Source organism: Musa acuminata, chromosome BXJ2-5 (assembly GCF_036884655.1).
Source record: "Musa acuminata AAA Group cultivar baxijiao chromosome BXJ2-5, Cavendish_Baxijiao_AAA, whole genome shotgun sequence".
Lineage (NCBI taxonomy): Eukaryota > Viridiplantae > Streptophyta > Magnoliopsida > Zingiberales > Musaceae > Musa > Musa acuminata.
The window spans coordinates 9,247,857-9,265,000 of NC_088342.1; the positions used below are offsets into that span (position 1 = coordinate 9,247,857).

Below are 17,144 nucleotides of genomic sequence, written 5' to 3' on the forward strand. Positions count from 1 at the left end.
ATAGCTTTATAGTACATTATAGATAGGCCTTGATATCAAATTATCTAAAAAAATTTTAATTATTATATCATTTGTTAAATAGTTTAAACGATAAGATTCAAATGAATTAAGTAATTGATCAATGTATATACCTAGTTTAATCACAAAAAAAAAATAATGAGACTTTATGGGCAATGAATCAGGATCCTCGAACCTATGTATTTATATATCATTTTGATATATTTATTAGACTTAATCCTAAAATTGATCTCACAACATAATATATTACTATACCGTACACTATTAGTGCATCAACGTGGTGATGATTATAGTTTGATCGTCATGAACAATGCGTGTTTGAGGTAGATCTTGAGATAAGTACAATTATAACATATATTGGTGTAGAGTACGAGAAATATTAAAACTTTTATTTTTGTCACTAATCTACTTATTCATATCATAAGATGATCATCGTACTATTACTTTGAGAAGAATGACTAATTATCATATCAAGCTTTATTCTTTGAATCTTGGATAGTATACATAAAATACTTCGGAGTCCATGCCCTACCTTCAAATTATATAAATATAACCATCAACTCACTAGCATCGTCATCACTATCTATTGAGGTAATATTGTCAACGTCATTGTCATATATTTGGATTGAGCAGGTTGCTATATATGATTGAGAAGTTATTTACAAACATTTGATTTTAAAAATGGTCCGACCATTAGAAAGGGTAAGATATGAGTCCTATGTCAACAATGATCAAAATCAGATCGATTAGTATAGGTTGGTAATGAGAGGATTTTTACCGTTGCCAAGTGGTACAAGCTCGATAAGATAATATAAAGTTTTTTAGTAAATATCATCTAGTACTAGATGGTTCGTGTATCGATCCCCTATCAGATCGTCTGTAGCAAGCGATATCTCACGATATGACATATATATATATATATATATATATATATATATATATATATATATATATATATATATATATATATATATATGCTAGAATAATAGTGATCTAAAGAGGTTTTGCATTTGGTTAAAATTCTTTATTTAGAAATATATTGCTATCTTTTATTATTTTTACGGAAACTATGGCTTTTCCTTGATTGAAAGGAGGAGATAAAATTTTGGAAACAGAAAGCAAATTTAGATATTAGAAGGGAAGATACAATAATGAGAATGAAATATAGTATAAAACTATATATTACATCTTCTCTTATACATTCCACATTCAATGGCACCAACTAACTATTGACCTTTAACCTAATGACACATATTATGAGGCTTCAATGTCATGTTGATGCCCTTCCAGTTTGTCATGGGCATAAAACATTACTCGATCAAGAGTAGGAGAGAATACAGAACATGAAATGTCAAAACATCAATCCTAATACTTTGAGGTGGATGCCCTATTGATCTTCCAAAAACCGAAAGAATCCACCACAGATGAAAATTTTCTTGACCATCTGTAATATGGAAACAATATAGCACAATTCCTAAAGGTTCAGAAGAAAAAGGAAATACCATCTTCTTTATGCATGATTCACTTGGTAGTAGTGACACACAATAAACAATGCATGTGCCTCTGAATTGAGCTCCAACACAACCTTTAGATATGCTTGTGGGTAGAACAGTATCATCATTGTGGCAGCTGTGGTTTGTGCAAGTTCAGCAATCACAGTCCATTGATGGACAGTACTGCCACAAATGTAAAAGATTGCCTTCTCTTTTGAGTTCCAATTTTTAGGAAACCTTCACTTCACTCTGCACACAGAAAACATCATCATGATAGCAGCTACTTAAAGCACTGCAACTTGTCCTGGCTTCCACTGAAAACTAATCAACTATGTTCAATCTGTAGATGCTTAGTGGATGATACCTGGCCTTTATACTCCTATTCAAACACTAATTGTTCTTTGATATTTGAAACATCTTTTTGACAGGTTGGCTAAGAACCTAATTCCATCAAAATGTAGATTTATAGCCCCTTCCATTGCCAGGGATCAACTTCAGGTTGTCATTGTGAGGACTGCAATATAAGATATCTGAGATATATTGTTTGTTTAGATGTCAAATCTGTAACTAGAGCTAGTGCTACATGTAATATATATATTTAATATTCTGAAAATAATGTTAGTGTTTGATAGCTAAAAGTCTTTGCCTTGGGTGGTTACTTAGACCTACTTGGGCACATGGAATGCAAGTCAAGGAGGCATCAGCTTGAGCAACATGAAGATTGTGGGTTCCCCACCTAAAGGTGTTATGGATTCTTTTGGACTATCCACAGAACAGTTGCCATCAGATAAATTATTTTGTCAGATAGGATTCCTTCCCATATATGCATTATGGCACTCCATAAACAGGACAATTCCAATAAATTTCACAAGAAGCTATTCTGAATAGCCAACTAAATGCTTTGATTGATTCTTGTCAGATCATGAAAATTTAGCATTTATGTTTCCCAAAATTTTCTTTGTATCACAGGCATTGCCAAACTCCAAGTGATGTGGGGCTAACTTCAAAGGTTTCCTTGCAAAAATGTAGTGGGTTATGAACTGCAACATGAGAGAGAATGAGTGGGTGTATGTGTTTGTGAGAGGGAAAGTACTTGGATATTGACCTCTTCGACATTTGGGTCTTGAAAACGATGATCAAAATGAAGCTTCCCTGTGGTTCCCCAAAGGAAATGCCATGTCAGTGATGCTTCCACACAACAAGTTCTACCTTCACCACTAAGATCTATGTGTTTTGGTCCGATACACTTGACCTACTCGATAATGATTGAGGAGGTATTCTCTTTGGTTGCTGATGAAGATTGATTCCATGATCCCTTATTGAATTCGACATTAAGGCACTTATGTTGTTTTGCATTCACTTTGTCAAACACTTAGTGGAGAAGCTTAAGGACACATCCTGTGTTCTGAGAAGTAATAGAGGGTTCAAGGGGCATAAAGGTACCCTAAGCTTGCTACTTAGCAAAGATATATTCTAAATCAATCCATCACCAAATCCAAGCATATCATTCAATCTCTTCTTCCACACTCCAGCCTTGTTTCCGTATTGTGCTTCTGTAGTTGAGATTCCTTGTGCAAATGAGATGGCAAGAAGGAAAAGAAAGCTTGGCAACTAGTCACAGTGAGTAGCTATTGAGTTGTTCCTTTGGTCACTCCAATGTGCACTTCAAACCTGTGTGTGAAGAGTGGAAAGCTCCCGACCTCACACCCAATGCTCCCTCTCTGTTTTGTTCCCTTCTATCTAAGCCGACAACCACCAACTCATGGAGCACAAGACTGCCCCGCCCTCTCTCTCTCTCTCTCTCTCTCTCTCTCTCTCTCTATCGTGATATATGTTATTATTCTTTGCTCCCTACTTTATTCCTCCCCCCCTGCCACCCTCAAAACACATTGCCAATTTCCCATTCACCCAGTGAATTGTGGTAGAAGCATCCGCAGCAGACAACGCATTTTGATGCTTATGTTGCAAGAATCGAAAACAATGCCATGAGTTACTACTGACAACACTAGAAGGCCTACCCACCGTGTGATGACGACTTCTCCCAGCGTATACTATACAATCTAGTTTAGTTCACTTTGCAGCTGAAGTCTCCAGTAATCTACTGGGCTGCTCATATGACCAATCACTAACATTAATCAAAGTCTTTGGTATCTTCACATCTTGATTTGGATAAACAGGAGAGTTCAACCATCGCTGTATCATCAAACAAAAGTGAGAATATGCAGCAAGAAAGAAGAACAGGATGAGCAAGGTGGCGAGAGAACAGTTGGATGGTCAAAGGGGAAGTGCATAAAAGGCTTTTGTTATAAAGTAGAGGGAGGGAGGGAAGATATGGGAATCTGCTTTGCATTCCATCACAGGATTCTGACCCGCCTCCCACCGGCCCTCCACCCTCACGCATCTTTCTCCGCCGCTAATGCTGCTGTTTGTGCTCGTCGCAACAGTTGAACAACCGGTTCGAACCCGTCCATTTGAGCCGGAGCAGTTGGTTCGCTTCCGCATACGGATAGTTCGAGAACCGTTCCAGATTACTTCTGAACCGGCTGGAAAATAAGTAGACCAAATCGGACCGGGCGCGATGTGGAGGTGCTTCGTAACTGAAACAGCGAGGGTCTCTCTCCACAGGTGTCGCATGTTCTACACGCGACTCGCTCCGAGCCAAGCACAGAACGAGAGACCCGCAGAACCGTCCATCACAGCCGTCCAACGTGCATCGGACGTGCCTCCGTGAAGACCACGCTTTGGCCCACCGTTCCGCATCTTGACCGTGCGCTCCGACGCCGCGGTTTCGTTGCGGAAGAGTTCGGATTCGGCCGCGGAGGAGTAATTAGCCGGAGGAGGATAGATGACTCCAATGCGAGGCCAATTAATACTCGCCCACCACCGCAAGCGTACGCAATCCTGGTTCACCAACAGCACGGCCTCGGTTGGACCAATCCAACAGTAACAGCGAGGGCGGATGGAGAAGGTGGAACGTGGAAATGCTGAGGCGCCGTGTACCAGAGGAGTATCAGTGAAGAAGCGAAGCAAAGGTTGAAGAAAAGACCAAGTATCAGAGGGAACAGATCGGATGAAGAAGAACGATAGCAGCTGCCAGCTGCTCTGCTCTTCTCTCACTGGCTAATTTAATTCACTTTGTATAGAAGATGAGAAGAAGAAGAAGAATTGATTCTAATTTTATTGAAGCAGTTGCTGAAAGCCATTGATGTCACCTACTGTTCATCAGCTGTTACAGTAAGCAACAGCTGCAACTTGAACACCACAAGAAACCTGTGAACTTATGTCAGCAGAAGCAAAGAGGAGCAGAATCATACAAACAAAATCATCAAGACACCAGCTTTATCCGATATCAGTGCGGAAGGAAAAGGATTTGATGCTGCATAATTTACTTCAAAGGGGCTACCTTTTTTGTGCTTCTTTGTCTCTGAGAGTCTTACCTCTGCTTTGGAGTTTGGACTTGGGTATCGCATGCTCCGGTGTTAGAAGGCCTGCTCAGATTGCATGCTTTCGACGTGCCGGCTGTGTGGGTACAGATTGCGTGCTTTCGACGGCCGACAGCTCGGCGTCGTCTTCCTCTGGCGCTGGCAAGTTGAGATCGATAAGACCGAAGTTGCCTCCGTGCTTGGTGGCGGCGGAGACAGGGGACGTGCTCGGCGGAGAGCATGGCGGCGGAGGGGCTGCCAACCGCGAGTTGCCGGCGACGGTCGTGGCGGAGGACGTCAAGTGCGACCGCTTGTGGCTGCCAAGAGCTTGGCCGGAGCTGAAGACCCTGAAGCACAAGGGGCACTCGTGGACCTTGGCATCGGCATTGGCGTCGACGGAGTCGGCTTCGCTGTTGATCCGGGGCTCGGTGACCGGGCGGCAGCCGTTGGTCCTCTTGTGGCTTGCTCGGTGGCCGCCGAGAGCTTGGTACGACCGGAACACCTTCTTACACGCGCTGCACTGGTATCGACTTCGCCCCTTCCTTGGCGGGGGCCGCGATCGGGCGGCGGGCCGGCGGGTGTCCTCGTCATCGGAGCCGTCCAACGGGCGATCCTCCACCGTAGCGGCCCAGGAGTCGCGGGAGAGCATCATGAGGCAGAGGGCGATGTCCTCCTCAGGGGTCGCGTCCGAGACGGAGCTCATCGGCTCCCCCTCCGGCTGATCCAGCGGAGGGGCGGTGGCCCTGCAGGGGCGCTTCGTCGGGAGGCGCTGGCCGCGGGGGGACTCGGTCTCGCTCTCCCCGTCCTGCACGACGTCGCAGGAGCCGGCTGCCTCCACAGCCGCGAAGGTGGAAGAGGAGAACTCGGGATCCACGAGCCGGAAGCTCTTCCGGGGATTCATGCGGAGGCCGTAACAGAGTCCCACCTCCTTCTCCATCTCCACCACCACCACCTCCTCCTCCTCAACTGCACGCTCCGCCGCACGTTGGGCGGAGGAGGTGGAGTCCGAAGAGTACCCGTGTGAGCGCGGCGGCCTAGCCAGAGGGGCGGCGGCGATGAAGTGCGAGCGCATGTGCCCCCCGAGAGCGCGGCCGTTGGAGAAGCGGCGGAAGCAGAGATTGCAGGTGTGCCTGTCCATCGAATCAACTACTAAACGGCAAAGGTTTTCTTGCGCACTCACTCGATCATTCTTCTTAACAAGTAAGAGAAGGAAGGACGGGAAGTGGGAGCTAAAAATGAGTAGGTGACAAGCATTGCTCGACCAAAAGGAGTCACGCCCCACCACGAGAACAAGAACAGCAGCAGAGAGAGAGAGATAGAGAGAGAGGAAACCGAGAAGGGTGTTTGGTAAAAGGGAACTCGAATCATAAATGGCATGTATCTTTCGGCTTGGAGGTCAATGGGAGAAACCAATTTAAGTCATTCTGGAGATGCATCTCTGTAATCAATCTTTTAGCTTCTATAGCAGGTATTTTCTTAAGAAAACATTCCCAGTCCATCTCCTCCTGTCATCCTAATAATTCTTAGTATCATAAGGTTGATTTAACCGAATCAAACATGCAATAAAAACATAATACAATACGATTCGATATACATATATATATACACACGTGTCAGGGGTACGTGCGAAACGCAACCACCTTGACCTGAGCTGTTGCACAATTAATCGTGGTTGTGCCGTTTATATCGGCCCACGAATCCATGGCTAATCTGTTGACAGGACCACCCTAACCGGCACACACTTTGAAGTGCTCCTTATGCTTTGAGATTGAGAAATTGGCCTTGTGCTTTCAGATTGAGAAATGTCTTCTCTTCTTCCGAAATATTAATTAATAAGAGAATTTCCTACATCATTTTATTTGTTTTCTTTCTTTGTGCCAAACTAAGAAATGTGTACCACGTTGTCCACATGCAAATTAGTTGAATATTCAATTAATTAATTAATTAGTTGAGCTATTATTGATTTTGGTACATTAAGTCTACGTCATGTGAATCCGAAGTTACCGTATCTGAAGTGGGTGGGTTTATATTACCGTATCCAAATTCTAATAATAATTCCAGAAGAAGAGAACAAAATAGCAAATGCGTATAATTCTCATTTTTTTTAGTTGGCTGGGTTTGTATTATCGATTCCATAAAAACGAAGGCATGCAAGGAGCAGAAGTTGGACCGAAACAGGACGCCACCCATGACTATACCTCCCTGGCAGCCAACGTGTTTCCCAAGGAATGCGTGGCCCCCACTTGTGTTCCGGAAAGAACTCGCCTCGTGAGTTTGAAGATTACGCGATTAGTGGGTAGGATGACTTGGCGCTGATGTGAACCGCGTTGTTATTTTTCGTCAATAAAAATTTTCTTTTTTCTTTTAACTCCCATCAAACTTCCATACAAATAGTATAAATAAATAAATATATATATATATATTATGCTATAGTTAATGTTAAAAAAATAAGATTACAATGGAATATACGAATCAGTGTATTTATGGTTGAGTCGATCAATCAAATAATACATATCATTAAATTTTAATTTTAACCACCATCTTCCTCCTTTTTTTTTCCTTCTCAGTCCATTATTTTTTTTTTCTATTTTATTAATATGTAAATATATAATAAATGATAAGTGGCGAAAATAGAATTATGTATTGTTGTATTAGTATATATTGGACATCATAAGTATTTCATAATTGTTAAATCTATCACATGAATCATAAATAAATAACAATAAAATAATAATTATAAACTATTTGGGATATCTTTTATTATGATCGAGACATATAAAAAATTAAAATCGATTAAGATTGTGTTTATAAGATCATTATGTCAATAGCCTCACATAAATCTTTCACTTTTCTCATCCATGGATGTGTTAAATTAATTAATAGTAAATCAAATCATGTTGATATGCGCCAACACTTATCATGTCGATACTAAATTGTAGAAAGGTTTCTCGACACAGTTCTCTACATATACTGTAGTTTTTTAATCTTTTATTAGCAATTAATGATGATTGATGTAATAGTATTGTTTACTGTAGTGAATCATCAGACCAAAGTTTCTCGTGGAATTGATAGTGCTGTTGTGCGTTTAGAAGGCACAAAAATGAGGAATTCGACGTGAAAGTGATCGATTCCAAAACCAAGAGAAATGGGAGAATGCATGCATGGCAGCGTAGGAATCGAACTATTAGGTTTATGAGCGAAGACTCCGAGGGTTGAATTCTAGCCACAGAAGTCAGCGCAGCCTACCTTGTTCTCTTCTTTGTCGCAAGACAGTCAATCCAAGTTCATGCATGGGACAGTCACCGAGAGCGAAGGTCAAACATGCACACCGGAAAAAAGGACCAGCTGTCGATCACAAAGCTATATATTTGAGGGTGGATACAAAATTGGTTCTGTCGATGTTAATTACATTTTAGCAATATCAACAACCTTTAGAAGGAGTATTTACGAGTTAATTTTCTTCAATATTATAAAGAAAAATAAGCACTTATATCCCTTAACGATTTGGAAGGATTGAGAGTTTTCAGTACGTCTATATCATGATACTGACTCATCAGAAGTCGCAACTCGGTTCATGTACGGCAAGTGACAAACCTATGAATGGAAGATCTAAAAGTTGCAGCTGAACTTGTGTATATGTAGAGCTAAAGGTTGACCAGTAGTTGTGGTTAAAAGGAGGATTCGACACTTCTTGTCCTTCAGCTTGGAGGCAAATGGAATCCTCTTCCTCTTTTCTTTTCTCCGCCATGTCCACTCCTCCACCTGCTCTTCTTCCTCTCTCTCTCTCTCACGCAACACACACGCTCATATCACGGTGAAGAATTCTTTTACCGGTGGTAACTCCACGGGAGTGCAAGTTTTGGTCAAATCTCATCTTCCTCCGACTTAGCTGCTGACTTTACTGAAGCCGATCGATAGCAATGCGAAGACCATGAGGCGATCAACGCGTTGTGGATGGGTCACTAACGATGCGTGTTGGATTAGAAGTGGAGTTGCTATTCTGGCCTTCTCCACCGCGTTCATGCCGGGCACGCTTGCATGCTTCTACCGGAAGCTTGCAAGAACGTTTTCTTTGTTGCTTGCGTGCAGCGTGTGTTTACTTCAAGTTTCATTGAATCGTTGCATCGGCAACTTTAAGCTATATTTCTCCAATTAATTATAGTTTTAGTGTGTTGGGATTTTGGAGAACTCTACAAAATATTATGACAACGATGACAGCCAATTGGATTCAACATTGATAGAAAAATAGATAAGTATGTTATTCATTAAGTTCCTATATAATTTTCTTAAGTTTATTGTATTTATTTCTAAATCATAGAGATAATATTTTATCACTGATAATAGATAATAATAAGTAAATAAAAAAAATTCTCCAAGCACATTCCTTTTACATGGGTTATTAATATTTTATTAAGGTTTTTATCAGTTGAGATAATATTTCATAGCCGTTGTATGGTGCATGATTTTTCTTTTTTAATTAGGAGTACAAGCACATATAATTTTAAAAATAACATATTTATCACTTTAAAACTCAATACAACATATATATCATTTAAATATTCCATATATATATATATATATATATATATATATATATATATATATATATATATCTCTCTCTTATTAGCATTCATTCAATAAAAAAAACTATAGTTAGAAAATCCAAAATATCCTTTGATAATTTCATCAAAATTTCAAACATAAAAGGACAATATTATAATTACCAATGTATATAAGAATCTACATAATATTTTTGAATACATTAACATCATTATAAATGTCATTTATGTAACATTTTGTGTTTTACAAGTATATATATATATATATATATACAGTTTTTATATACAATTTTTCCTATAGTTTCGATAACAATCATCCCGAAAAACTCAAATAAACTATTTTTAACTATAATTAATCTTAACTAATTTATGATAAAATATAAAGTAGAAAAAAATATAATTGATATTCTTATCAAGATAATAGTTTTAAAATACGTTTATGTTAGTTAGAGTTTAAACAATTCGAAGTATAAGAAGAAACATATATATGCATATTTTTGCCTTTTATTATTATTATTTTCCTTTTGGGCGATTAAAAGAAATCGTCTTGACGCCGTTCGCTCGACCCCCCAACGGTACTGACGGAGGGCCCAGGGCAAACCGGTCAAATCGCGAGCCCCATCTTTTCTAAAGCCTTCAAAAAACCCATGGTTTCGCCTTACTCCAGCTTTGGCGCTCTTCCCCATCTCTTCCCTCTTTCCATCCTTCCCTCGTCGCTTCGTCTCTCGTTGCCTTCCTTCTCCTGCATCGTTTTCCTGTCTCGGTCCGTCGATAGGGTTTCTAGGACAGCAACCCCCATGGGCGATTCTAGGGTCTTCGCGGAGCCGCGAGGGAACCCCGCGAGATCCGGAGCTGGGGTCGTCTCCAGAATCCGCCTCGAGAACTTCATGTGCCACAGCAGCCTCGAGATCGAGTTTGGTGATTGGGTCAACTTCATCACCGGCCAGAACGGGAGTATGCCGGATCACACCCACCTCGATCACTGGTTTCTGGATCTTTGTTTTTCGTTCGTGCTGAACTAGGGTTTTGTTCTGTAGGTGGAAAGAGTGCGATACTGACCGCCTTATGTATTGCGTTTGGGTCCCGAGCGAGGGGCACGCAGAGGGCGTCTAGTTTGAAGGATTTCATAAAGACGGGTTGCAGGTATATTTGATTTCCTTTTTCCTGTCCTTTTAATTCGTCATTGACGAAAAGCCCGCTTTTTTTTTTTTTTTTTTCTTGTGTCACTGGCAAAATTCATTTTCTGGATATTGTTTATTTGTTTGTTGATTGTCTTGTTTGGTTCTGTTTGAGTGCGGTGTATGTGTTACGAATGGCATTTGATTAGTAATGTACACATTTATGGGATCCCGCTACTTGACTCAGGGAAATGTTATTATCTTACTGCGCTTAGTGGTTTGAAGACTAGCTGGGTTGTTTTTGGACACAACTGATAGTGGTAAAGAAGGTTTGTAGATTAAGAATTCTTTTAGTATTTTACTTCATAAAAAAATCTAATAGTGTGTGAATGAGCCTGATACTGGAAAATGTCATATTTGTGGCTGCAGATGATTTAATTGGAACATAATGATTATTATAGAATAAAAACTATTGTGTAATGTAAAAAACATTGTCTTGGTTACGAGGTGATATAACCATAATATAATTTGTTGGCTTTGTCACGTTGTCACGGATAAATTTATATACAGGGTGTTTGATTTAATGTTTGTGTTTGTCTGCCTTTTGGTTTTGTTCATGCTTTTCATAGCATGTTGAGGGCTTACAGTAAGCTTGACAGTTTCATTTTGGTTAGTTTTTGTGATTGTTTTAGTTTAGTAAACGCAAATTGTGTGTGGTAATCGTGCAGAGGCAAAACTGCCTAAAAACAAGATATGTAGATAGCCTTGGCATGAGGCAAGAGGATGCGGCGACAGTACTCTTAAATAATATGTCGTAGTGTTGCCATTCGAGTTGCCACAAAAGAAGCTGTGCACAACATAGATTGTGCTAGGGGTAGGGGCCCATGATCTAGACAATGACACATCAATTTCAGTGAAGTCGGTAGACTTCAAGAGATGTTGGGCAACAGACTATCCTTGAGCTGCGTTTTGTCCATGTGTAACCTAAAAGTGGGCGGACGAAGGTTGATTACCAAAGAAGATAGCACAATCAAAGGTGGTGGAGGTCTTGTGATGTGTAGGTGAAGGCTACAGACGGAGAGATCGCAGTCCAAGTTCATCCCACAAAGATTAGAATGGAATAAAGATGTCACTAGGAGGCGACATGATGTAGCGGATCGTGATGGAACAATTCGAGGCAATGCGGCACATATGGGAGAAGTCATGTGAGAGATTCGATTATACAGAGGTATGATCGAGAGCCATTGGGAGCTTCACTTCAGTGAGCAACACGACAACAAGAAGGGTTATGGATTCAATTAGTGTATACCATCGTACTCGCTGAGGTAAGTCTTTCGTACATGTATTGAATTTTGCATCAGATAAAAGCTTTGATCGTCAGCTTATGAGGGTTGTGTACCATTGAGGGGGATTCCAAGTGCAAGTACCAACGAGTCTCATGTGGGGGGCTTGATCATACATAGGTATGATCGAAGCGAATGGAGAGTTGGATTGCTCCAAAACTCATATTCACTTGAGGGAGCTTGACAAGTCTGAGGACAAATCCGAACGAACGAACATTCCTTCCAAGGATGCAAAGGAGAACAAAATCGACACGAGCTCTACAACATGATGGCGAAGGCCATGCGTGAGAGTTGTAGTATGTTGTTCCATCAACCAAGGGGGATTGCTTGGAGAAAACAGAGACATTGAAACAAGTGGTCGAAAGGGGCGAGGAAGTGATGACGAGTCCAGAAGGACTTAACTACTCGAAGCCAAGCGTCAGTTAGAATGAAGGTGGACTTAGAGGAGTGCCACAGTGTCATAGAGGTGAATCTATCGATCATGAAGAAAGAGATGTATATACGAGGTGACGAATAGTAGGGCCATGGGCACAGTAGCGCCATGGTACTGTAGAAGCAAGACTTTTCTGGAGTTATTGATCCTTTGCTCTTATAGAGGGAGAGTGTATGGTTGTGAAAGGGGGTCAAGGAGATGGAAAATGCTAAGGCAAACTCTATGTATCGAGCTAAGACAAAAGGATAGAGGTTAGGAAACTTCATAAAACCGGTGTTGATGGACTTCTCATCAAGATTGTCGAAAGTGAGGGACTTCGGGTTGATGCAGGAGTGTTCGACCAAGGAACGAAGTAGGCAGTATGCGGTGCTATACCTTTTCTATTCAGAGGAGCAGGCAACGAAAATGATGGAGAAGATGGTACAATTGGAGAGGTGACCAAAACTATCGGAGACTTGCTCTAAGTCGTGTAAAATTTTTCTCTTTTTAGGTAAAAGTTTTTGCATTCTAGAAGTTCGATGACAATGAGGAGGAAAATTGCATTAGCCAACTCAATGCAAGGAGTGCAAATACTTTGGGTGCTTTAAAAGTGTGAGCAAAGAGCAAGCAAAGGATAGTAACCAGCTTGATGCATGAAGCACAATCCTTGAGGAGGCGGATGAAATCAAATAACCTTTGACTTTGTAACTCTTAAGAGAATGAGCAAAACCAAGTATCCTATTTCTCTTATTGATCCAACAAATGATCTCTACACATATTCAAAGATCCTTCAAAAAGACTTAGTGGAAGACTACAACTATTATATCTTCACTAATGGTGATTGGTTCTATTGAGAGTAGATTGTTTGTTTTATTTTCCAATCAAATACCATAAAAAATAGAAGTTATGCGAACTTCCTTGGAGGCAATAATTAAGCAAAAGAGGAATCAATGAACAAATTTTACGAAGGAAAGACCTTATAAACTTTCAAGTCTGCAAAGCGATGCTCGTTAAAGTTTTAATAGGCATCCAACTAGTTCAAACAACGCGAGACGTTTGAGAGATCAACGCATAATAAAGAATGTCTTTTTCTTCATATGAGGGATCTGCAAGAACTAGCAAAAATCAACACAGCTTGACCGACCCCACACCAGAGTCAGAGTCATTGGCGAATTGAAGCAACATTAGCGGATCTAAGTTTGACCGTACACTAGTTGCTCTCTAGCGATGGAGAGCAACTGGAAGTCGTGGGAGGTGTGTTGTAGCTAAAGCATAAAATTGATGATTCAGTAAAGACGAGGAGATGTCTGTAAAGACTTCAAATGAATAAGTGGAGGAGAATGTCATGGAGAAATCTGTACACAATGTATTCGATATAATGTTTGTGTATGTTCGTATCTTTCAGTTTTGTTCATGCTTTTCATGGCATGTAGAGGGCTTGTAATAGGATTGACAGCTCCATTTTGGTTGGCTTTTGTGGCCGTTTTAGTCTTGTAACCAGAGGTTGTGTGCAGCCACCGCACAAAGGAAAATCTACCCCAAAATAGGCCATCCAAGTAGTCATTTTGGGGGTTTTCTAGCTCTGTAGAGTGGTGCGGAGTGTCAGCCAGTACAATACTTTAGAGTTACTCGGATGACATATGACTAAATGGGCTTTTGGGGTATTGTCAGGGCTAGTTTACTGTATTGTTTCACAACAATGTCATATGGGGACTTTTAGTCGTGACGAACCATCTTGAACCCTTTGTCATGCGATCGTTCAGAGCTTGCAAAGTCTATATTTGTAATTTGCGTTGCATATCAAGTGTTTGTTGAAATGTCTACTTGTGGGATCCCGAGTTAAACACTTCCTGTAACCCGTCTTCTCTTTTGCAGGTCCTTATGGGACCATAAGAGGTTTCAGATGGGTCGATCCTTTATGGATGGACACACAAGGGTGTCGCACAACTTAGGTAAAACTAACTAAGTTTGTGATAATGTGGTACCTGTCATTATGGTGCCTCACCATGACTTATGTTATTTTTTTTATTGAAGCTTCTTTTCATCTTAAGTTTGGAGTAATCCTATGTAGTTGATGTAAAAGGTATTGTTGTTTATTTTCTCGAATGAATGACTTCCATTAACATGGAAACATACGACTCATTCTTGAGTAGCTACTTGTTTATTGACCAGAACTGTGGGTTAACATTATCATCCATTTACGAATGACTTTTTATGTTGTTGATGCTAGTAGGCAAACTATAATGTTATAATCCAACTTTAGTTCTAACTAGTTCTCTTATCGCATTTTGTGCCTTTTGGTAATACACAAGGATGCAACTCTTCTTCATTTCTAAGCAATTTTTTGTGTGTTCAACTTTTAACAGCAAAAGTTTTGTTCTGTAACCAATTTCCACCTACACCATTCACCCTATGCTCCGGACCACTTATTCGTCTTTAATCTAAATGTTTATTGAGTAAGCTCTTCCTTGGAAGAGAACTTATTTGTTTACGTAACTCTTCCTTTTATTCTGGATGGTCAATTTTGAGAAGCTAAGGTTGCACATCGGTGATGTCTGACTGAGTTTAAATAAAGTAAACAAACATCCAAAAAAGCAAACTGTGATGAAGCATGAAATAAAGATAGAAAGCACAACTGGTTCCCAGGCACACTCATGCTCATGCAATTTGAATTTTTTGAGGAAACTTGCACTTAAATATAGTTTCAGAGCTTTGATATCAATTGAGATCTGTTTTGAATTGCCCATGGTATCTGAAGCCACAAGATAGATTGTGAAACCTGAAAATATAATAGAGTCCACGAAACCATCTTAAGTCTAATTCTCAAACTGAGGCTTTGGTGAGATTGATGTATGAGTGTGAGGCTTAGAGTAGGAAATTAATATGAAATTTCTGATTGTGTGGATGGGTCATATAGTTGCACTTGTAAAGTTGGAAGGATTTCAGCTTAGCACGTCATAAATTAGTTCTTTAAAATAAAACAACTTTTAACTAATTCATCTGTGCTTTTTCCTCTTTTTCATCACCATAGAAGCAAATATGAAGTCAAGGTTATATCCTTACTGTTTATGTTTCTCTCTTTGTAGGTGCTTGTGCTATGTTCACAAAATGAGTAGTATCAATTTTCTTAGGTCAACTAATAGTGAATTATATGGTGCTCTTGTCAGTTTTGGTGTTTAGTGTAGAAAAGGTATCCAATTTTGTTGAGTTATTAGGTTCTTAAACAGGAAGCTCACGTTAATTTGGTATTTCATCAGCGGGGCTAGGCATTGGAACTTGCTCTAAAACATGATGGCTTTTCTTCTTGCAGTTATGCTACTGTTCTTGTTCAAATAAAGAATCACGGGGAGGATGCTTTCAAGCATGAATCTTATGGTGACCTCATCATGATAGAACGCAGGATAACAGAGTCATCAAGTTTGATTATTTTAAAGGACCATCAAGGTTAAATATATTCTCCTCCCCCTTTTATTTTTTTGTTGATAGATAATATCATAGTTTTTATTATTAAAAAGTAACCGGTATATTATCCTTTTATTTTCTCCTTTGAATATTATTTTAACTTAAGAAACAAATGGATTATCCTTCATTAGAAGGTGATCTTTCTTAATGATTAATTTTATCTTGGGATTAAACCCGATTATATTGTATAATGATAGGAAACATTGTGATGGAAGAATCATTATATAACTGTAACCGTTATAGAAAAAGAAATCATATGTTTAGTTGTTAGACTTAAGAAATTGTCAACTTTGTTGGATTTAATCTTATAGTAGTGTTTTTATAAGTTTTAGGTGCATTTTACCAAGGTCCCAAAATGTTTGACGTGCTAAGTGCTCGCTCGAGTAAGGCACTCCCAAATATTAAAACTTAAAAATTATATTATGATTGATAAATAATTAGATATGATTACAAAAATAAAGATGGTGCAACAAACTAATTGACCTTTATGTGTAATATAGAGTCCCAACTCTTTGGTAGCGAGTTAATTGATCACAAACTCCTAAGTTCTAACTTCTAACAGATTAATAATGCGCCACCTCAATATGGTGCAACAAGTTAATCGATAAAAGTATTACCTATAAAATGAGAAAGAGAGGATTGAGAAGATGGAGAAGTAATCGACGGTTGTGGAGGAAGGTGGAAACTAGCGACAGATGAAGCTGGAGAGGGCGGCAGACGAAGCTACAATGGCGAATGGATGAAGTTGCAATGGTAGATGAAGTTGCTGAAGGTGGTGGACAAAGCGTATGAAGGTGGTAGACGAGGTTGCCGACTGCGGTGGGCAAAGTGGATGGAGCTACAGTGGTGGATGAAGTGTATGAAGGTGGTGGATGAGCGTTAGGGTTTCACTTCTGGTTTCTTTCATTGGGTCGGGCACATGCACGGGAGGGGGAGTGGGGTGTGGTGGGGAGTGGGTTTGATTGAAACCCACTTAACCAGTCAAACCCAGACTTGAAGTCGACTCGATTTGGCTTGTGCGTTCGCCTAAGGCGTCCAATGCTTAGGCTCAGCCATGCGCTAGAGTGATGCTTCATTGAAACACCTTGCCCTGAGGTGTTGCAAGGCGCTCAGGTTTTGCCTCACCCGAGCGTCTAGGTAAGCGCCCGAGTGCTTTTTGAAAACATTGCCTTATAGGAGGATGAACAAGCAAATATTGAAGGAGTTATAATCTAGAAAGTAAAAGAAATAACATCGAGCTTTTTAAGAATATCCAATGTTAAGAAATATTGAAGGAGTTAAGAAATAACATCGAGCTTGCCAAAAGGGTATCCAATG

General features: G+C 40.0%; 2 protein-coding genes across 3 annotated transcripts in view; one reads left to right on the plus strand and one right to left on the minus strand.

Annotated features, from left to right (window-relative positions):
- Positions 1-4,021: 4,021 nt before the first annotated feature.
- On the minus strand, positions 4,022-6,292 carry LOC135612397 (zinc finger protein ZAT9-like). The gene has a single exon (XM_065108660.1). It carries the CDS (start codon positions 6,069-6,071, stop codon positions 5,004-5,006), a length of 1,068 nt encoding a protein of 355 aa, XP_064964732.1. The 5' UTR covers positions 6,072-6,292; the 3' UTR covers positions 4,022-5,003.
- A 3,869-nt stretch (positions 6,293-10,161) lies between these two features.
- The window catches only part of LOC103984846 (structural maintenance of chromosomes protein 6B-like), a 28,309-nt gene continuing 21,326 nt past the window's right edge, over positions 10,162-17,144 (plus strand). Inside the window, exons 1-3 of one of the 2 annotated variants that reach the window (XM_065108661.1) lie at positions 10,162-10,446; positions 10,530-10,635; positions 15,676-15,809. In XM_065108661.1, coding sequence (XP_064964733.1) covers positions 10,290-10,446; positions 10,530-10,635; positions 15,676-15,809 — 397 coding nt within the window. In that variant the 5' untranslated portion in view covers positions 10,162-10,289. Of the gene's footprint in view, positions 10,447-10,529; positions 10,636-14,240; positions 14,318-15,675; positions 15,810-17,144 lie in introns of those variants that run through there. The other variant, XM_065108662.1, reaches the window with a different exon arrangement.